The 23,295-nt window shown below is 40.2% G+C and overlaps 1 protein-coding gene across 5 annotated transcripts in view; it reads left to right on the plus strand.

Moving 5' to 3' along the window:
* Positions 1-23,295, plus strand: part of scube1 (signal peptide, CUB domain, EGF-like 1) — a 114,193-nt gene that overhangs the window by 5,757 nt on the left and 85,141 nt on the right. For all 5 annotated transcript variants that reach the window (XM_020601239.1, XM_020601241.1, XM_020601240.1 and 2 more), the window contains exon 3: positions 12,922-13,047. In XM_020601239.1, the coding sequence (XP_020456895.1) occupies positions 12,922-13,047 (126 nt within the window). The remainder of the gene's footprint in view (positions 1-12,921; positions 13,048-23,295) is intronic.

Consider the following 23,295-nt stretch of genomic DNA (forward strand, 5'->3'; position numbering starts at 1 on the left):
TGAGGAAACAGCTCATGACAGGGACATCAAATGAAGACAGATTGTAGATTGGAGTTGAACTCTGACCCTGGTGATGAGATAGGGGTGCTGTAATTGGCTGACTGTGCTTTCCATCAAAAGGAATTATAAGCCATTTTGCCTTCCAGCACCATTAGTGGTTCTGCTATTCCTGGAAACACATGGAAGCAGCAGAGGCTGTGTGCATCCCTCAGGTCATCTGTTTCTTTATTATCAGCATGATATCAGCAAAGAATCACTCAACAGTCTAGTAAAACATATGGTGGTTTATGAGACATTGGATAAAGCTGAAAGATTGACAAAGGCTTTCTACGCTACCCTCCTCATGGATTGTGTGTACTGGCTCAGAATCTATCCACAGTGCACCTGTGTTTATTCAGAGACCTTGAGATGAGCCCTTTATACTCCATATTCTTGCATGTTGAGTGCTATTTTGGATCGTGAGGCCTCCTGACCTTCATACAAACAAATCTTTTTTACGTCTCAGATGGGTGACAAATTAAAAGAAAACTAACATAAAATGAACAACACAGACTTTTATCAGTGCTCCTCAGTTAGAGGGAGAGAACATCCATCATTGTTCCAGAACATTTTGTGTTCGAGCAATGTTGAGAAGGTTATTTTTGAAATATAATAGGCTTCCGATTACCAGTTACCCTGTTAAAAATTAAACAAGTAATGTAACTATTTTAATTACATAATTAAAGAATGTAATTTATTACATTTGATTACTTTTGGTTGACTTTTTTAACAAATGTTTTACACTGGTCAAAAAAGTTGAAACATTAAAAAAAAAAATGCACCCAAAAGAAAGGCTTACTTTGGAAGGTTAAATTCTTAAAAAGCTGAATCAGTGGAAGGTATACTGCCAAAGTGGGAAGTAAAAATAAAATTGCTTAAATTTGTAATGGGATAGCAATATTTGTCACAATAAAGGTTATCATAGATTTTAAATCAGTGTCTCAATTTCCATGGCATTTATCTGTATCTTTTAATGGGAAAATCTGGCACATTACCAGCCATTTATTTGAGCTTACAGTATGTTACAATCCAGTTTTTCAGAGCATCAATCACTTCCTGTAACTGCAGGCTTTTATTTTGAAAATCAGCAGCACTGCACTGTCTGGTAACATCATCTAACTAATAAGAGTCTTTTATTTTGAAAATCTGAAACGTTATGGGGCTGTCATGTGACCATAGGTTCCAATCATGGGCTTTTATTTTGAAATTTTGGCATGTAATGGGGCCTTCATGTGAACTTAAGTTACAATCTGGGGCTTTTATTATGGAAAGCTGGCAAGCTTTCAGGACTTTGTGTAAACTGAAGGTATAATCCCGGGCTTTTATTTTGAAAATCTGGCATGTTATTGATGGCCTTCATGTGATCTGAAGTAACAATCTGGTGTTTTTATTTTGAAAATCTGACATGTCAGGCAAGTTATGATCTGGGGCTCTTATAATCAATATGCATCATCCTTCAGAGTCACATTGTAACCTCCTGACACTAACTTTCTACAACAAGCAAATTTCGGGTGACTGACAAAAGACATCCATCCGACTGATGTCACCCACTCTAGCTCTCTCTATTCAAATGAATGCAGAGGTTGGAAAATGTCCAAAATCACCATAAAGTGGAAACTGTGACAATCACTAAATGATATCAAAAAGTTGAATATAAGATAAATAGCGGAAACTTTCCTGACTTGTTTAAAGTCTGAATGGTGTCTGTATCTGAAAGTGTGCTGAACTGGTTAGGGCTGAAAGAATGGGAAGTTGAAGAGGATTTGGAGATTCTCTCCATTTATTTTAATGGGAATTTATTTTTTGGAAAAAAACAAAATATTTTAAAAAGTATGAAGGTTAGAAAAATTCTGAATGTCTTTGAAGAGCTGAACATTTTAATTTTTTAAATGGTTTTTCTAGGTGAAAGAATGCGGGAGGAGTAAGGTGCCAAAAAATAGATGGAAGAAAACAGAAAATATAAAGATTTGGATAACAATAATGTGTATGCTGATTCAGCAGCAATTAAATCTTGAATACACACAAATAACATAGTGGAGTGCTGCAGTTACATTAATTTACTTGTGGATGTTCCTTCTGGTTTGACATCAAACATTTTGATGCTGACAGCATTTTCACTGCTGGTAATCAAGCTTTATGCTGTACAGTGATGTTAGAGCCTTTCCTGATTTCAGAAGGAAAATATTGTTGAATTTTCACTACTGAAAGATATTCTTGTGTAACGACACAGCTATATGCCTTGGTGTTTTTGACTGGTCACAGCCAGGAATGGCAGACTGCTTACAGCAATGCACATTCATTTGATTGGTAGACATGTTGTTTTTGTGACTAAACTTAATCAAACCTTCATCTTATTGTCAAAATGTTACAGGGCTAGCTATTTATTTTTCAGCAGTGGTTTTTATAGTTTATCTGCAGTATTTATCTCACTTTTATTCAGGAAATGTCCTTTTGGGTTGTATCATAGGGCATGGCAGGGACAAATCACTTATGGGGTCATTTAAAATTAGGACTTGGATCAGCATCAATGACTAAAACACTTGACCGAGACTGTAAACACATCATATTAAACTTATATTCAGTTTTTGAAAACAATCCATGTTTCACAGCAATGAGAAGTGCACACCAAAGAAGGTGCCAAAGAAAGCAACAATGTGGATGTGGTTTGACTTTTCACATACAAAACAAGGCCTAAATGTGTTGGGTAAGGCCAAAAACCACACATATCTTTATCAAGATTGAACAAAGTTGCATGGTCAACATTTCAATAAAATATTATGAATTGGCATATTGGGAATCATTACAGAGATTTTTTAAAACTTTCTTCCCTAAAGAAAGCAATATAAACTTAATTTATATTGATGATCTTATTATTAATGTGAAGTTTCAGGAATCCAGAGGGAACACTCTGGCTCACTCTTGAGCTCTTGTAACGGCTGGGATTCAAGCCTTGGTGACCAAGGGAGATGACCTGTGCTCTCAGCCTCTGCTACACTTCCACACTACAAATTAGCAACTCACAGAGTGTATTGTTCTGCTAGAAGCTGCCTGCCTGGTATTTAGCAAGACTCAACAAGGATCTCATCCTAGTCACTCAAAGTTTCACCTGGAGTGACTAAGGGTGTTTTTAGCTTTTATCTTCCGAACTGATCACAAGAGTCATTTCTCAAGTGAATGTGCTTCTCTGAAAGCTACGCACTGCTGTTCTGGCTTTTAAAAATGCTGTGCTTTCTGTAGACTTTTCCACAAACTGATACTGCTATCCCGTTACGGAAAAATGTGAACTTTTATAACATGAAGTGATGAGTGGTAAGGTCTGTTGCGTCACAGCAAGAAGGTTCCAGGTTTGAGCCCCTGCCGACCCAGGGCTTTTCTGTGTGGTTAGCATGTTCTCCCTGTTCCTGCGTGGGTTCTCTCTGGGTACTCCAGCATCCTCCCACAGTCCAAAGATATAGAGCTTAGGTTGATTGGTGACTCTAGAAGTGTGTGTGTATTTATTTGTCTACATGTCATCCCTGTGATAGACTAGTGACCGGCATATACTCTGCCTCTCGCCAGTGTTAGCTGGGGTTGGCTCCAGGCCCCTGTGACTCTGTTCATGAATAATCTTTATAGATAATGGATGGATCCTTGGGAATCAGACAAAATGTTATGGCAGATCAGGGATGGCATTCCTTGTGTGAAAAATTTGTTATCAAGAGTGCTGAATGTCAAAATGCAGTATTATTTTTAATGATATATTTTCTTAATATTTTGACACATTATGCAGATGCTGGCATGGTTTGGGTCCATTTGTCCTTTTAAGTTGGCCACACACTACAGGATAATTAACCTGATTTTGGAGCCTATTTGCCCTTCCTGTCAACTGTGGGGGTGCTCCCCAACGTGAGACCATTCGGAAGCAATTCTCGGGTCAATGATCATGTAGTGTGAGGTACTGAACAACCTAATTGTTATGCCTCCAACAGAATTGGTGGGCCCCCCATCAGTTAACTGAACATCATGCTGCAGTGGACAACAGGTGTTACAGCAGCAGATAGCAAAAAAAAGGAGGAACAGGACTGGGAGTACCTTCAAGAATTCCAAAGTTGCCTGGACATTTTAAATCAGTCTCAATGGGTGAGGATAAAGGTGGAGATGATGCAGAGGTGAATATGGCTGAAGATGAGTGTGTGCAGCTAGCCAAAGCCACAGCTAGTTCATTTAAGGATGGCAGATGAAGTGGACATAGCTGCTAGTGTGATAACCTCAGTTAACTGCTACAGTACAGATTCTGCTTACTGGGCACTGGTGGATGAGGCCACCCATGAATACTGGGCTCATCAGAGGCCAGAAAAAGGATGCTGATTTCCAAAGCCTTGAAAAAAATCAACAAATAGCAGAAGCAATTTTAAGTTTACTTTCAAAGAAGTCTCTGAAATGAAGGTAGCAACATACTGGACTGAAGTTTTGAAAAGAGTGGTGGAGTTTTGACTAGCTGAACGTGGACTTGCTTTACGAGGCACAAGTGAAAGTTTTGGAAGACCTGACAGTAGTGACTACATGGGAATATTAGAACTAATCAGTGAGTTTGAAAAGAACACCAGAAAACACACCTTCTAAAAGGTACGGAGGACATAACAAAGTAGATTATTTTTGTTATTTATTGGCCTATGGTGGCCTCTTTAACACAACCCCCAGCCTGCCTAACAAACAAGTAAAGTTTATATACTAGCTTTCTTTATAAGGATTGATATAGTGTCTATGCTCAAGAAAAGCTCCATCCATCCATCCATCCATTATCATCCACTTATCTGGTGTTGGATCATGGTGGCAGCAGGCTCTGGTGGGATTCTGAGGTGTTCTCAGGCCAGATGAGATATATAATTTCTTGGGGTCTACAATGGAAACTCATTTCAGCTGCTTGTATTTGAGATCTTATTCTTTCAGTCACTACCTACAGCTCATGACCCATAAATGAGGGTTGGAGCATAGACTGACTGGTAAGTTGAAAGCCTTTACTTTGGCTCAGCTCCTTCCTCACCACAATGTTCTGGTACAACATCCACATTACTGCTGATGCTGACCCTAGCCATCTGTCATTCTCATACTCAATTTTACCCTCACTTGTGAACAAGACCCCAAGATACTTAAACTCCTTCACTTGGGGCAGCAACTCACTCCCAACCCAGAGGGAGCAGGCCACCATTTTCTGGAGGGACACCATGGCCTCAGACTTGGAGGTACTAACTCTCATCCCCGCTGCTTCATACCTGGCTGCAAACCACCCCAGTGCATGCTGGAAGTCACAGACTGATGAAGGCAGCAAAACCACATCATCAGAAAATAGCAGAGATGCAATTCTGAGGTCTCCAAACTGGACACTTTCCTCCCCTCAGCTGTGCCTTGAGTCCTGTCCATGAAAATCATAAACAGGATCAGTGACAAGGGACAACTGGCGAAGGCCGACACCAGCTGGGAACATGTTTTACCTCTTGCTGATTATACGGACACCACTCTCACTTCGGTTATACAAGGACTGGATAGTGCGTACCAACAGCCATAATGCCCCGTACTCCCGAAGTACCTCCCTCCAGTGACCTTGCATGGGTAAAGAGTCAGTCCAGTGTTACACAACTTGGACAGAATGTGCATTGTTGCTCCTGAATCTGAGGTTTCACAATTGGTCAGAGCATCCTTTCCAGGACCCTGGCACCAGCTTTCCCAGGAGGCTGAGTAGTGTCATTCCCCACTAATTGGAGCACACTCTCTGGTCCCCTTTTTAAAAACGGGAACCACCAACCTGTCTGCCAGTCCACCGGCACGGTCCCTGTCCTCCATGTGACATTGAAGAGGTGTGTCAACCAAGACAGCCCAGCTATGTCCAGAGCCTTCAGCATCTCAGGACAAATCTCATCAACTCCTGTTGCCTTGCCACCAAGGGGCTTTATGACTACTTTACTGACATCTGCCAGAGATATGGGTGACGTTTCCTCCGAGTCTTCCACCTCTTCCTCCTCCTGGCCATTACAGGCACCAATAACCTTCTGGCCACAACTCAGAATGGCTGCCTCTACAATGGAGAGCTAACCTATACAGCCAGGGATCAACGCGCCCAGGGACCAGACCTAGCTTGCCACCCAACTCACATTGTACTCAACTCTGATTCCTTTCCCTGAAGGTGGTAGGTCTGCAGGGCAGTGGCACATGTTATTTCTTTGAGGCTATGCCCAACCGGACCCTATGGGCCAAGGCCCAGCCACCAGATACTCACTGGTGAGCTCACCTTCCTGGTCTGGCTCTAGCAGGGTTCCCCATTTTCCCTAACCCAGGTGAGGTGGTACAACACAGAGTAGCCATTTTCATCAGGGTTTTTGAATCTGTCTTAGTCTAGTCCCTCCCCTGGGACCAATATGCCTTGGGAGACCCTACCAGGAGCTAATGCCCCAGACAACACAGCTCCCAGGATCGGTGGGACACACAAACCTATCCACCACATTAAGGTGGTGATTCCATGATGCCAAAATCAATTGTCATCCCCTGTCATCCTTAATCCAGCCATGCTGTGGGAGATTTTGGACTGACACCATCATCAAAACATCAAATGAGGGAATATCTTTTGGAAGAATGATGTTCATCCCTCCAGTAGAGTTCAGAGACTTGTAGAATCAATGCCAAGGCGCATTTAAAGAGTTGTGGTGGCACATAGTGGCCTGCCACCTTACTACAGCATTTTGTGCTGGTTTTTCCTTTCGTTTGTCGCCAGTTTCACAAACTGCACTGATGTTACTGTCACTTGCATCTTTTCCTTGTGTTTTAGTCCTGCCCACATAAGGTGCAAGGAAAGGATGCAAGGAGAAAGGAAACGACGATTGAACTGACATGATTCCTTACTTCCGATCCTTCATGTGAAGCATCCAATCACAAACTGATTTCCGATAAAGAGACCTGTAACAGACTTCTGTGAAGGATACACTTGTGTATCCTTTGTCATAGCTCCTCCATGCAGCCTCCTCACTCCTCACTCCTCAGTCCTCACTCCCTATGGCACTTTTTATTTATTTATTTTTTTTCATCAGCCATCATCATCCTGGTGAAGTTTGCTTTCATTTGCATAAAGTGAAGATGTTTTAATCTCATTCATTCACCTTTTCTGCAGCTTTACTGTTTTTTGACAGCAGGCTCTTCACCCTGCCTTTGAGTGTTGCAATTTAGAATAGGTATAAACATTTTGGCTAGTGACTAGTTTGTTTAAGGCAGACTCCACCCTTTGCACTTCTGACTGCAACATTATATTTATAACCTTTCTACATTATCTACATGTGAGAGGTCATGTGCTTTTTGTTTGTGAGAATGTATTATTAAAAGGTGCCCTTCCAGCTAGAACCTGGATTCTACATCACAGCTTTGAACAGTTGACCTGTTTTACAGAGACAGAGAGACAGAGACAGGGAGACAGAGACAGGGCATCTCATGGGAAGAATGGATGACGAGGGAGACAGCACGGATGGGGGGTGGGGGGCAAGAGGGAGAAGCGGCAGACCATTACTAGGCCATTGTCTGCCTGGTGTCTGCAGCTCTGTCATCAGTCAGTCGCTCTTCTCACTGGCTAGTTACAGGGACACACACATATATTGTACCTAAATTCACACACACTGACACAAATGTAACTCGCCCAATGCAGACTTGGTCCGTGCGCCTCACTTCCTCCCTCTGTTTCTTTGATTCTTCATGCTCAGACTCAGCGGAGCAGGTTAGACTCACTGAGGCTCAGGCTATATATATACAGATACAGTGACCTCATACCAATATCTGTAACCTGCTTCCCTGTCAGTCTGTGGCGTGGAAATGTCACTCAAGAAAAGCTCACCAGAATTCCTCCCATCTTGGTGCTGACTTTACCTTTTCACTCAACACCTGAGATTTAGCTGTGTGTTGGATGTGCATACTGACACCTGTATAAAGACTGATACTTTATATTTCAACACTCACATGCCCACTGTGTGTTTGTATGTGAGCGATTTAGAAGCTGAAAGAAACAAATCTAAATGAGTGGCCTTGACTTAATAACAAGAGAGTAGCTGATAGTAATAGAATGTGACATGCTGTAAAAATTGTAATATTTAGGTACATATTAAGGACATCAGAACTCTCAGGTAGACACAGAGCAACAATGAATGTACCCTCTTCTTAGCTCTCTTGAGAAAAATATGCCACCTTTCAGCTGCTAAAAGCTTCATTTTCTACACCAGCTAGTTGTTATCATTGTGTGATGCCTGGTGCTGGTCAGGTTTCAAACAGTGGGGTTTATCAGTCCCTTTCTGCTGTCACTGTGAGAGACCCTTGTCACATAACATGTGGTCATGTGATGTTAATTTGGGGAAACTGCTTAGTAGAGCTGTAAAGGACAAGTGGAATGATTATGAATGTTTTGCAGCACTAGTTAAAAACAATGTGCACTACACTGGCTGCTGTGCACCCTCCTCCTAACACTCCTGCTCTGCTTTCACACTTGTTGGTCTAATCCATGGTAATTTGCATAATACTTCCCTTTCTTAAAGTTTGCAGGAAAAATGTGTGGGTGAACATATAATGGCTGTAAAAACTTAAAAATATAGTTCCACATCCTCAGCATCCTGTCCTCTACATTTGTCCATCAGTGAAAGCACCCATTTCAATGTGGCCATTATGAATGGAACAGCAGTCATTCAGAAGCTGTCATGGCACCACTGTCAGATGGACAGTGTCAGGGACCAAGCAGTAAGGCAAAAGACACAGCTTTCAAAATTCAAAACAATGGGCTTTTTATTAACCCAAAAGTAAGGGAAAAAATACAAACATTAACATCAGATAAACTGGGCCCTAAAAGAGGTCAACAAAATATAAGAAAACTCAAAATACAGCAAACTGAACTGTCTGATACCTCAACAAAAAGCCAACTGATCGAACAAATGACACACAAAGGGAAACATATATATTGGCTGGCCAAACCAATAACACACACAAGGGGTAGACCAAAGACACTACCAAAATAATCAACTAATAAACACTAAAACGACAGTCTGCTCTCAACTAAATATTTCCTTTAAATGCGAAGAAATTAACATAAATTGACAAATAAAGTTTTAACATAAACTACCAACAAACAATCAATAAATTTCTCTAGTCTTTATAGACCATTTTCTGTTTGCAGTTGCACCGCCAGTAGTAAAGTGATGTAATCGCTAACAGTCAGCCATCCACTCTAAGCTGGCTGACTGTTAGCGATTAACCAGCAGGCTCACAACAGTTAACATATAACGACATTAGATTACTGGTAAGGTATATGTTGCTAATGTTAATTATATAAGGAGCCACTAACCCTCTGCAGAAGCTTACGCTGGTGGACTGCAGCTCCCCATACCACTGGTGATGGCTATTGATTGCTATAAACATTTAAAACGGTTTTGAAAAATTGACTGCTGCAGCAGTCAAAGTACAGGTACATCAATCATGGTTCCTATTGCACTTGGAGAGTACCTAGCCTGAAGGAGGAGCTAAAAAAGTTCCTCAAAACGACATTCTAAGAACTACTTTCATTCTCACTTCCTCCGGTGCAGAAACACAGCTACTTTTTCCACTAGTTCTAACTAAAAGGTTCCTCACATCCAAAGGCACCTACAGTAAAGTTAGCTAAAGAAAGTACTATGTGTCTTATTTTTACACAAAATAAACAAGTTGATTCTTAATAATGTACAGTATGGTTTATTATTTCATAGAACTAGGGCTTTCATTTACTTTTTATATGTATTTCAAATGTGCCACCCTTCTTTGAGTCTGTGCCCCAGCATGGCTACCCCATCCAAAATTTCCTAGATTCATCCCTGCTCCTGCATCCCCAACTTTATAAAAGTCAAGTCTTTAAATCCCTTAGCAGGTATGACTCCCCGCATCCCGCAGCTTCACTTTGCCTCAAACAGTGTCCACACTACGATGGATAAATTCAAATTTTACACATCCAAATTACCCTTGATACATTCCTTCCCTTATCTTCTCTGGACAATAATTTTAAGTGATCAGATTTTGCATTTGGTGCCTTAATAGTTAAGGTGCATACCACCATTCTCATTTGGTGTGTGTCATAAACCTCTCTTCCTCTCAAAAACCTGTGAAAGGAAGGCCAAATCAAAGCAAAGAAGCACTTAGTTTGAATGAAGTCTCAGTATGTCTGAAGCATTTCAGGCACCAATTAATCACCTGCTGCTTTTCATTCACCCTCAGTGGTGACCCCCCCACCCCCAGACTCTAGTTCTGCTCTTTACCTTCCCCTTTCATCTCTGATAGATGAAAAGCAGAGCACATGAGAGGTGCCACATTGAGCTGCACCTCGCCAACGGAGCTGGCAGCACAGCAAAGTGTCCAAACAACCTTTCCGCAAACACTTACCCATTCCAGCTCCCCTCTAATTGGTTGCAAATGCCTTTTAGGATGAGCCAGTGATGGTTGTGAGGAGTTTATATACACAAGGCTCATTCTTATTAAAGCACAATTTCACTATGATTGATGTTTTTTTGTCATTTGTTTTGTTTTCTTTAAAACGATTTGTAACTGTTCCACACATGCTGCTCATTGGAAGCTGTTTGGTCAGTTTAAAGTTTTTGAAGAAGCCTTTGGTTACAATTTCACAATGCAATGTTGAATATGAAATAACGGTATTAATCTTCTCCTCTAATCCCGATCATGCTGGAGTGGTCCTTAAAGTACAGGGTTCCTTTGTGAGACATCAGACAAACGGAACTGAAATGTGCAGATGTGTGTCGGCCTGCGAATTAGGTTTCTAGTAAACATCTATGTGTCACTTCATGGTGCAGAATACGGCATTGATTTGGCTTTTGCCGTGCTGGTTTCTAAACATGGGAAATCTCTCAGAGGAGAATCTTTTCATGTTTATGTCCAGCTGCTTTGACTCTTCAAAGAGATTAGATTGGAACCAAATCACCCTGTTAATCATCTGAAAGGCCGTGTTCTGTGAATAGAAGGCCTCTGCAAATAGTGTGGTGAGCGAATGTGTTTGAGCGTGTAGGTGTGTGCATGGTTTACAAGTAGTTTGGATGTATTCATTTGTAAATACATATGTCTTTACTTTTATGTGAATCAATATGCTTTGTGATTACATCTGCATGTGTGGTGACCACTCAGTGTCAAGGTCTGGGTTCACATGCAGGATGTGGAGGCTAAAAGCTATGTTTTTGTTCGTGTGCCAGCATCTCATTCCTGGTTGGGGCCATCAGCCTCCACCCTTTGATCTAACCTGGCAACTTGAGTCACTACAGTTTCAACTGCTTCCTGAGAAACTCTGTGATCAAACAAAACAAACGAGTGTTGACTCATATGTCAGGCCCTATACCAAAAGTTTCATCTGCTGTAATCACACCAGTTTCTTCAGTGTCTGTAACAATAAACTATATTGTAAGTATGTTTCTATCCAAATGTGGAAATGCTAACATGAAAATTGAGGAAAGGAAATATGAATTTAAGCACATGTTTTTATACATGTTTATTTTCATCTGTTACCATCATACAAATAGTAGGAGTTGGTTCATCATCATAAACAGCTGTTGGTACTAATTTTCTAGTTGGATGCTGAAAAAGTAATGCAGAAGAAGAGAGTGTGTTAAGATGATGTAAATAAAAGAACACAATCAAATCTTAAAAATATGTAGAAAACCTTATGGAAATATGACATTTCTGTTGGTTTTGTGTATTAATTTGCACAAGGTTACAGTTTCCTTATCAATCCACACACACTTGTTTTCATCTTCCACTGTTTTTCATCTTTTCAGCACAATTTGTGTACATCATGCTTAATATGCTTTCATTGCCCTTATAATACCTTTTCACCTTAGCCAAGCATTGGAAAAACTTTTTTGAATGTGCAACTTCAAAATATGAATAAAATGGGTGGATGGAAGGACACCTTAGGTCTCCCAGGAACTGCATACTAATTTCTATAATAATCTAGTGACCAGCTGTCACACTACTGGACAAACTGAAGGACAGGCAGGCAGACAGTGAAATGGTAATAAACAGTAGCCATGCCTCGTCAATGAAATGAGAGGAGCCACAAAAGGAGATCATTTTGGAGACAGGAAGAGAGCGTAGGATGATGGCACAATGACTTTTGGCACAAGGAAGAAACAAACAGAATGAGATGGTCCACACACAGTTATGGGATCATGTCTGGGGCCCAGAACTGAGCAGCCCAGAGTGCACATACCTGCAATGTCATCCTCACTACAGAGGGGCCAGGGTCTCCCTCACTGCCTAGCAGATCTCTCAGTATTCACACAAAGGGGGAGGATGTTTGCTTAAGTAGCTCTGCATGGCAACCACTTGTGAGTGGGTAGCGTCCATAGACAAAGAAACACTGACTTACGCTCCTCTCCTTCCTCACCTTCCACCCCAACAGCCCCCTACTTAGCCCTTTCTTCCCCTGTCACTGCACTGTACATGCATGTTGCTGGGTGTGATTATATTATTGTAGAATATCAAAGATATCTGGGAACAGTGATGTTAATATTTTAACAGGGATATCCAAGCCAGGGGCATTTCAGTTGAGGAGATGTATTTGGAAGGATGTAGTGATCTACATGTATACACATTAAAAAAAAAATTAATTTAAACATGCACAAACAAGTTTTACACCACATAATACCCTGTCTTGACTATTGATTTGTGCACTGCTTACCTTTTATTGTCTCATATTTCTTTTAGTTCTCTGTCTGCCAATTCTAAGCCAGCTGCAGTTTTATGTTTGCAATGACACATGCACTCATTCTGACAACTGAATATTGATACTGAAACAAACTGGACTGTCGGACCTATTTTTTCATTCCTAGTAACACGGCCACCTTTCTCTTTCAGACATGGATGAGTGTGAGAACGATTACAATGGAGGCTGTGTCCATGAATGCATCAATATACCAGGAAACTACAGGTGCACCTGTTATGATGGATTCATGCTGGCCCATGATGGACACAACTGTCTAGGTATGACTGTCTTTTTATTTTTAAGACATTCTATGTGTCTAAGTGTTCATAACTGTTCTTCTATCCTTGGTGAGTTTGAGAGGTGAGTTTTTATGAGAGTGTGTCTCTGCGTCCCTGTGATTCAGTGCATGATTGTGAATAGATATGTCTATCTGTCAGCAGCTGAGAGATTATGCTTCAGGCTGTGTGGATGTTCCTGTGTGTGCGTCCCTCTATCTCATAAGCCTGTCTGGCTAAGCTAGTCTTTCTCCAGAGAGTCCCTCTGTCATCGTTTGGAGGGTTTTCATGGTATGTACTGTTTTATGGGAGTGCAGTCAGGGTTGGAAAGCTCTCCTGCAGATATTTGGCTGTGCTTTATTACTGAAAGATCCAGCCCATTTAGCTCCAGTGCTGTGTTACTGACTTTGTGTCAGCCAGACAAATGTTTTTTTCTGCTCTGTGCAAAATGTAGTTCTGCACGGATGTGCTATGACACATTTCATCCCGTCAGTCATCCACTGCTGAATGACGAGGGCAAAATAAAATCAAAAACATAAAAAGCCTGTCATCTGGGATGCTCTGTGTCTTTAGCTGGTTATGCTTTGGCATTTGTTAGTGTAGTTCATTCTTTGAACAAAAGTGAGTGAGAGATTTGAGTGCATAGTAGCTGATGAGTTGTGGATTCAGCTCACAGGAGCCACTTTCAGACAGCTGATACAAAGCAGCTAAAGACAAAACACATTCAGAATTCAGATGTTCCTTGCATAAACATGGCCAAAGATGCCATTGAAAACAATTAAAAATCAGTTCATTTTTATAACAATAAGTAAAACACAGTTACAAACTTGATGGAATCATTTCTGCAGCACAGTTCCACTGACAAAAACTAAAAATATTAACTAGATTTCTGTTTTAGCTTCCATTAGTTAAATGGGTACATCATGTTTCTGTTAAACACGGTAATGGATGTTAAACCAAGGATGAGGCTCAATGACTAATTTTGTTTGTTTTAGATAAAAATTTACACATAAAGTAAGTTTCTCATTGGTTTTAGCTGGCTAAAAATATGTTAATGATGTGACCATGGCTTAATCATGTCAAATATGGATGCAAATACAATCCAACAAATGTATGCAATGAGCAGACCCAGTTTATGTCCATATTCAATGAAATGTTGTTATTCATCTGTATCTTTTAAGAAGGTACCTATAATCAAATGTGTTCTGTGTGAGGCTTTTGTTCATTGGCCCCAGTAGATGCCAGTGCTACTGTATACCCATAGAAAGCATTAATGTTCTGTCACATGTGTGACACTAGTTGTGAGTCTGGACTTACAAACCAAAAAATTTGATTAACACTGTGGTGCTGAGGTGGGACGAGCCTGTGTCACCCATTATGGGTGGCCACTTGTTCGAAGGCCACAGTTTGCTAACCAACTAGAGGAACATAGCTTAACCTCTCACTCTAAAGTGGCGTATTTGAAATCTATTAACAAGCACTGCGTGAGGTTTGTGGACTGAAATACAGTATTCACTCAGCAACTGACTACCATGAACCTGAAACCAGAGTTCCCTGCAGACCTCCCCCTTCAGGACAAGACCCAAATCCTCCTTAATCAATATCAATCTGCAGTTATAGGCAGCTACCTCATTGTACCTAGATGTTACAGTACTGGGAAACTTTTAGGGGCCAGTATACTTTGGCTCTTTGAGGAAGTGTTTATTTAATAGGAAATAACTCACAAAAGCTGTGACATTGGCCATGTAAGACCAGGATTTTTTTATGCACATCGTACTGGCTGATGTTAATTAACTTCCTAGGATGGACACCCAGTTTATGGATTCTAGACTAAAATGAATAAATGATTACCTCATTTATTTGAAATGTTTTCAGATAACATTCTATTTTAAATTGAGTCCACAATTTGGTTCTAAGGTTTAGTCACCACTACACTCTTGAGAGGTCAGTCATGATTAAAGTAATTGTATTGTAGTTTATAAAGTAAACATCATATGCAGCTTTAAATATCCCTTAATATGGTTTCTAACATGCAGTTATAGTTGACACAAATTAACATTAAGGATAACTCAGTAAAGAGAGAGAGAGTTTCAAAGTTTAGAATTTTTTTTTAATATATTACAGCACAGCAGCAAGCAGTAATGCAAAATATCAAAAACCACGAGCAAATATTCATTTATGACTGCAAAAATCAACAAAAGCCATTTCGAATCATTAGTTTTAACTCTTTATATGATTAAAACCATTGTAAATGTTGAATTCTCACATCACTGAAAAAAAAAAACTTAAAGAATTTCTCACTGGTCAGCAGTCATTGGTTCAAGTTGGTCTGTGTTGTAAAGGCCAACCCCGACTTCAGGAAATTATGCTTACAATTAATTTAATTAACGGTAAAGTAGTAGACATAATGGCAGCGTGGTTAAGCTTTCTATTAACATAATGAACTCAGTATGTTGATACTAAACATATCAGTGAAATAAGTGAATTTCATTTGTTTTGTAATCTGATTGTGGAATACAACCAGCAGTCATTATCACATTGTTAAACTTCTTTAAAGTTAACATTTGGGCACTGGCAACATTGGTTACATAAGTGTAACACGCCATTTACTTGACATAACAAACAAATATGGTCCCTCTGAGCATAATCCAGGCAGCAATTATACGTGGGAAAACAATTTAATAATACTGTATGTAAACGTAATTTCTAGGAGTCCAATATGACGGGGGGAATGATTACGGCATGCACAACTGTGGTCATGTTGTCTTAAAGCAGAGTTTAAGCCCTGATATGCTCTTAATTAAATTAAATGTTGTAGGAAATTGCCATCATGACACATAGAAGAACAGAAGTGAGCTACTAGGGACTAAAAGGACTTTTGAAGCGGTTATTAAATGAACTGCAATGATGGCATTTTCACATGAGCCTTGGCTCCAGTGATTGCTACAGTATCCAGAATGTCATACAATGAAGTTGGTATGCATAGTCTGATCATACTAAAAGACAACTCCAAGGTTTCTTTGACAACATGCCAGCTTTCCACACTGGAGCTTGGAGGGAGGTTGTCATTGCTGTGTCTGACAGTGTTCTGTGTATCTCTGGCTGACTTGTCCTTGGGCCCTGACTGTCTACAGCTGTTATCTGGCTTCTTCAAGATGAACAGGCTATCAGCTCCATCTTCCTTTCTTTTCTCCTTCCTTTCTTGACTTATTTTCATCTTTGTTCTGTCTTTTTCTTGTTTGGTGTTTCTCTCTCTCCTCTTGCCATTTTTATTTCCTTCCCTTTTTTCTTTTTATCACTGCCATATTCTTTTTTTGCTCCTCTGTTCTTCCTGGTCTTTTCTCCTCATTTCCTTGACTTTTGCTTTTCTTTTACCTTTTTATCAATTCTTTGTCCTTTCTTTGCTCCAGTGCTTCTATTTTCCATTCTTCTTTTCATTCTTATGTATTTCCCTCTTTTTATTTACTGTCTTACTTATTATTTTACGGCAGCATATAGCTGCCACAATGAGAAAAGCAATCACGTAATGAGAAAAGTTTCTGATTATAAAGAGAAACATTTCTCATTTTTACAATATATTCTTTCACGTTAAAAGGTGATTTTTTTTAAATGGTATAATGAGATGATTTATTTTCTCATTATAACAACAACATATACTGTGGGTTTATGTGTCAACCCAGTGATTCTCCAGGACCTGCTGGAGCGCACCCTCTAAGCCAAGTGCTGGTCCTTGTGTGGAAAGTTGGTGCCATGAAAAAGGGGAATGTGGGGACACTACCACCACAGGATATGGAGTAGTCAAGCACAAACACTGATCACAGATAATATGTGTGTTGATGAGCGAGGAGCTGTGGAGGGCTGCTCCAGCCGGTGCTCTGCGTGATGCCCCACAGATGCTCCAGCAAGGGGCATGCAAGTTCTCAGCAGGCAGAACTTGGCATTAAACTGGTCATTGAGAATAACTGTAGAAAGGATCCACTTTAGAGTGTGTTATCACATTAGATTGTACACAGCACCGGCTGGAGCTCCCCTCCAGCAGCTTCTCTCTCATCAACACCCATACCAATGACCAGCTCATGAGCCACAATACCCTGTACATGTCCGGATCATGTTACAAGTATTACTGACAGCAAGTAAAGTCAGTCTGTCCACTGCGGTCACTCACTAAAACGAGATACTGAGCAAATAGTGTATCTTTTTCTCAGGGTGGCAGCAATACAGTTCCATACTGTCTTGCTTATTCTATTTATTTGTTCTTTGTTCTTTTGCCTTATTATTTTGACTTCCTTTCTTTCCACCCTTCTAGTTTCTTTATTTCATTCCACCCGTTTCCTTTCCTCCTTTGCTGTGCTGTCTTTCTTTAATTTGTTCCTGCCAGGTATTTTCTTTCCATTTTCCTTCTTTCTCTTCTTGTTGCTTTCACTCACTTTATCTTGTTTTTTCCCTTGTTTTTGCTCCCATTTTTTTTCTCTCCTCTTCATGGATGTAGTTTCACCAAATTCTGGTGTCCCTCCCAGCCATGGGTCTGCCTCCCTGTCTATCAAACACGGGGTTAGACGTTGTTGCTGAACCCTAGTACACTGTGGAATAGGTTCTCTTATAGGAGAACAGAATGGACACATTACATATGGCTCTCTAATGAATCTAATAAAGATCTTTGTGGCTTTTGGCCAGGAGGAGCATTTGATACACTTCTTGATGACCGGTTTGTAGCCCTCTTGCTGCTTCTGCTCAGATTACTGTGTCAGACATTCTTCCCCTTCATCCTTTCATAAACTGTTGGAATGAGAGTTTGAGAGCTTCATGGATGTAACTTATGGCAGACAGTTGCTCTTCCTGATGTAGACAGATTCATTAGATACCTTATGAAGATAAGAAGACCGGTTGGTTATGAACAGCTGAGTAAACAAAAGAGGCCACAGGTGATCTGTTTTCATTGAAAGGTTTCCCTGTCCTTTGTTTTCCTGTACTCTGTGCTCTTCATGGAAAGTTTAAGAATAAGAAATTTAATCATCAATGGAGGTAGGGACAAAAAGAAGTGACCAGTTTTTACCAGAGTAGAACCAAAAACACTGATGTGCCCTTTTTACAGGAGACACAGAGCTCAGAAGATAATGAGGTAGAACTGAGGGTTAGTATTTTGTCAGCCATGTTGCCAACCTTAGTGCACAGTTAGCTAAGCTCTTTTAATAGATATTTTGCCATGTTAAGTTGAACAGGGCAGCATTCAAATAGTGTGAACAACAGTCCAAGAGATGCCTTTTATTTTGATACAGTAAATGTCTATACTTATAACTCTACCAATCATCATTTAGAGCTGCTTCACAAAGTGAGAGACAAACAACTTGGTAATAGCTCAGTAATAGACAGGTGCAGTGTCAAAGTCACGAGAGGGAATGGGCTAGAATATACTGTATATAAACCATCAAAAGTGCCTAAAGAGCTTATGAGGACATCAACATGAATAGTTGTTGTTGTGCCTAAAACTGCACAAATGACAAAAGTAATGAAAATATTCAGTGTCTTAAGAAGTAAACCTGCCTTTTAGCCCCAGAAATCTGGTTTATGATGGCTGTGGATGGTTTCACACTGAAACTGCAGAAAAAAAACTATAAGTGTTAAGACAGCTCGCATTGTCACTGTGGGTATAATAAATGGTGCTAAGGCTTTGTGTTTGAGTTTCATTTAGAGTTTCAATATGAGAATAGGTGACAGCCAGCTAAAGCCAGAGTGAATGCATCAGAAGCCTTCATAACACTCTTCCTGCCAGTGCAATTTCTGCATCGCCTCACTCACAGTCCTTATGCAGTTTTCCTTGGTGCATGTCTGATTTTTGTTGTCCCGCAGCTGGCTGGGATTGGCTCCAGCCCCCGTGTCCCTGTTTGGGACTGAGCGGTATAGAAAATGGATGGATGGATGATTTTTGTTGTGTATTGGTGTGTTTGGTATTTTCCTGCCATGAATGAATGCGCTTACACTGAGTGTCATGATTCCGTTTGTTCTGATTACAGTTATCATGCTCTTATTTTGACACCACTTCCTGTCACAGTGTCATTTCAGCTACAGACTCTTTACATTAATCAGTGACAATTGCTTGCACCCATTATCACCCCTTTATAGGTAGCTTCCTCCCACCAGGAAGCTGCCAGATTGTTCTAACTCATGTTCAGACTTTCCAGTGTTTTTTCTTGTGCCTATTATTCTAGTTCTGATTCCGGATTGCCTTGTGACCACCGATTACTGCCTAACTCTTCTGATTCTGTTTGTATTCTGTGCATCGACTTATGGACTTCCCTTACTGACTGTTCTACCTTGGATGTGTGACTTTGCTGGCTCTGACCCTGGATAGGATTATCAACCTGAGAGTGATACATGCTGAATCAGACTCCTGCATTGTGTAAGGTTGGTTGTTACCAGGGCTCTTATTAAAGAGACAAAGTTCTGCTTTTACTTGTCTGGCCCTATAATTGAGTTCACCCTCAGCATTATCGGCAGCTTTACATGCTGTCCCTGACACTGAGCTGGGAGGAGAGGTGCAACTGAGGCCGTGTGTATGCTGATTAGGCAGCAAAGTGCAGTTTTGGTGCTCATTTTGACCTGAAATAGTGATAACGATAACACCTGCTCAGACCACCTCTTATCGCTTTTATTTGGTGATTTGGCAAAATGTGCTGCTTTTAATCATGACTTAGGCCCTCTGGCTCATCATCTGAAAATGACTGTAAAAATTTAGGGGTAATGTTTGACAGTGACTTGAGATTCAACAAGCAGATTGACTCATAAAATCTAGTTTCTTTCACCTGAGGTTAAGTAAAGTCAAGTCATTTCTTTATTTTGAAGATTTTGAGATTGCAACCCATGCTTTTATAACCTCTAGACTTGACTACTTACCTTGCCCTTGCAAAATACTTTGGTCGACCAGCGGTTGCTTTTAAAGTGCTATATAAATAAATTTTGATTGAGTATCACTGTCGCAGGTGTATTTTCAGTTTTCCTGACAAGTGCCTAAGCTAGGAAGCATGTGATCAGGTACCCAGATGTCTTTTAATGGTCACATACCAACATAAAATTAACCCGTACATCCACAACTGATCTGCTGGAATTCACTCTGAGTAGTTAATTGCGTATCATTAAGATTTTTTTTTCTTTTATAAAATAAACTAGTTCTCAGTATGAATTTGGTCAATTAGTGTTGGTGCATGCCAGGATGCACCACCTGTCCTTAAAGGATGCAATCAGAGGTGATCTGAAGTTGGTGTTTGGGAATCCAAATCCACATAAAAAAATTACACAGTGACACATAAAAGCAGCTCATGAGCAAAGATAGATAACAAACACCCTGCAAACATCTCCATTAATCCTGTTACACAGCAGGTCAAGTCAGTCCGACCTCACTGTGTGCTACTGTCACTGGTAAGTTAAAGTTTCTTCAAATAAACAAGTTTCAAACAGACATACTTTCTTTACCGTGAGGATGTACACTGTCTGTTTTTGCATTTTAAGGCATTTTGATCAGCTTTGAAAGCAGCTGTAGGTGACACATCCACTGACTAGATGCTCTGGCAGATCACAGTCAGTTTCACCACAAACAAAACAATCTGATTTTAGTGTATTATTTAAAAAATGGTGAAACATTTATAAAGTTACATGCGATACCTCTGTGGATTTCACACACTGGATGCAGCTGTGAGTAAATAACTGCTGCTGGTTACAGGGTCAGGGACTTTCTATCTTCCACACACAAATGCTGGTCAGTGATTTTAGCAGACTACAGAGTGAATATTTATGTTCATTACTTCTACATAAATAGTTTTGTCATTGTTAATCTAGGAATGGAGTCCATAACTGGCAGGAGAAGTCGATAAAAGGAAAAAAACTTTCCTGTCATATATTTCCATGTTCTGACATCAGTCACATCAGTCAGTCAGGTTTCTGCTGTGCTATTTAAAGGAGATGAGAGGAGCTGGTTTGATTGGACATAACTAAAGCCAGCTTTGACTGCATATGCTCACAGTGTATTCCTCCCTATAATGATGTATCCTTCCCCCACTACAAAATGTGACCAGTAACACCTGGTTACACACAGAAGTGTGTTGCATCTGTGGTCACTAAAACACTGTTGAACATACCCATATGTCCCTTGTGCCTAGAGTTTAGACATGAGTTTAGCGCTGTATCCTGTTGCAGACAAATAGAGCCCTTAGTATTTTAAGCTAGCATTAGTTGAGTGATGGGGCTGCTGTGCTTTAAAATTGAACTGTTACTGTCACTTTGGTTGTGTGTTTGGACACATTGGATCACTATTTAGTGGCAGTTGATATCTCATTACTAGTTCAGTCTCAACTAGGAACTACAGTATATACAGTTGTAGAGAAAAACCACACTGTGGTGACATTGAAAAAGATTTGAGCATTAGACGATAAAATGACAGTAACACTTTACTTTGCCTGTCTGCTTTCTCCTATAATCTCTTTAAACTTTCCTGTAAACAACCATATACTGTAGTTTGGTACTAATGATGATGACAAAGAGACAAAGTTCTGAGCCTGGTTTTTACGTTTGTTGAGTTGTATTGAGTCTATTTTTGCTTCCTGATGAATTTCCATAAAAAATATTGTCCAATTTAAACCCCAGTAAATATTTACTGTTTATTCATGTGCAGTATTACACTTAAGCTGCTTTATATGGTTGTTTGTAAACCAAATTTCACAATCTTCGCAATAAAGGCTTCAAGTTTGTGCCAGCTTAGAAGAAGAAGCAGCTTTATTTTATTGTAACACTGTGTCACACGTACAATGAAATTTTGTTTGGAGCTGAGGGTCCCCGGGCCGTTTAGACTTGGTTTTAAAATGCCTCCTGGGAGATCAGATTTCAAGTGTAAAGGACCAAAATAAATAAATAAATGAATAAATGGATGGATTGTGATCTGGCCCCTGAAACTACTTGCTGAGCTGGTCTGGGATGCATTTGACCACATATCATTCGTAAGTGTAAATGTTAATTTGTCCTGATGTGTGTCTTACAAGGATGCTCAAGGAAAATACAGCATCAGTGCAGGTTGCTTTGGTGAAAGTGTGCCAATGCTCAAAAAAAGAAAACAGAGATTGAAGTGTCGGATACAAATCCATCTATGTATTACGAAAGCGTTCATAATAATGGTGCTGTGGGTGCTTTGACCAGAGGGAGAATCTCCACAATTAGATATGGATGCTCCATCATCCTTTTTAAGTTGGAGAGAAAAGCTAGTGAACACAACCTGATGATGCATCTCATAACAACTAATACATCCAAGATGAGGAGCTTGGCTATAGACTGCACCAGCCTGTTTAATTCAGTTCAATTCAATTCAGTTTTATTTGCATAGCAGAAATTCACAACAACAATCATCTTGGGACACTTTACATAGTAAGGTAAAGGGTAAACAGTAAAGTTACCTTACAGTAGTATAGGGGAAACCCAACAAATCCCCCTTGAGCAAGCACTTGGTGACAGTGGGGAGGAAAAACTCCCTTTTAATGGAAGAAACCTTGAAAAGACCCGGGGTCTTGGTGGCCTTCTGCCTTGACCGGTTGGGGTGAGTGGATAGAGGAGTGAGAAAGTGTTTAGTGCTGTCCCCCACAGGTCTGACAGACAGAGCAGCTTTCCTGCTGGTTGTGTGACCTTGCCAAAGTGATGCAAGATAATATGATGTGGTAAACTGGACTGAGAGCACCTAGGCATTTCTTTTAGAACAGTTATATTTATATGCAAGTGCAGACCATCAATATTTCCAGAACAGAAGAAAACAGCCCTGTTTGTAAGTAAAGGTATTGGGATGACTCATAGTTTTATGTGGCTTATATTTCATTTTGGAACACAATACATGCATTTCACATTTCCAACCCCATAAAACCAAACGACAACAATTAGGATTCTGTCAGTGGAAAGTGGAAGAAGTCCAGAAGACTAGGGTGTATTTCATGTATGATGTGTGTTATGTAGGCTCTGTCTATATTTAGTCCACTTTGAGGAGACATACAACACTACAGATTGGATAATGCATTCCTGTGTTTTAACTCATAAATACCATGACCGGCCTCTCTGATGTTTTATGTTTACTGTCATCACTAACTGTAGAAAGAAATGGGACCTTGTGATACATGCTAACTATATAAACATAACTTTGAGAGACTGACATGTGGGCCGATAGTCAAACCACATTCTAAACCCAGCTCCAACCTTCGTGTTCAGGCTGCCCATCAACAAAGACCT

Source organism: Monopterus albus, unplaced genomic scaffold (assembly GCF_001952655.1).
Source record: "Monopterus albus unplaced genomic scaffold, M_albus_1.0 scaffold51.1, whole genome shotgun sequence".
NCBI lineage: Eukaryota > Metazoa > Chordata > Actinopteri > Synbranchiformes > Synbranchidae > Monopterus > Monopterus albus.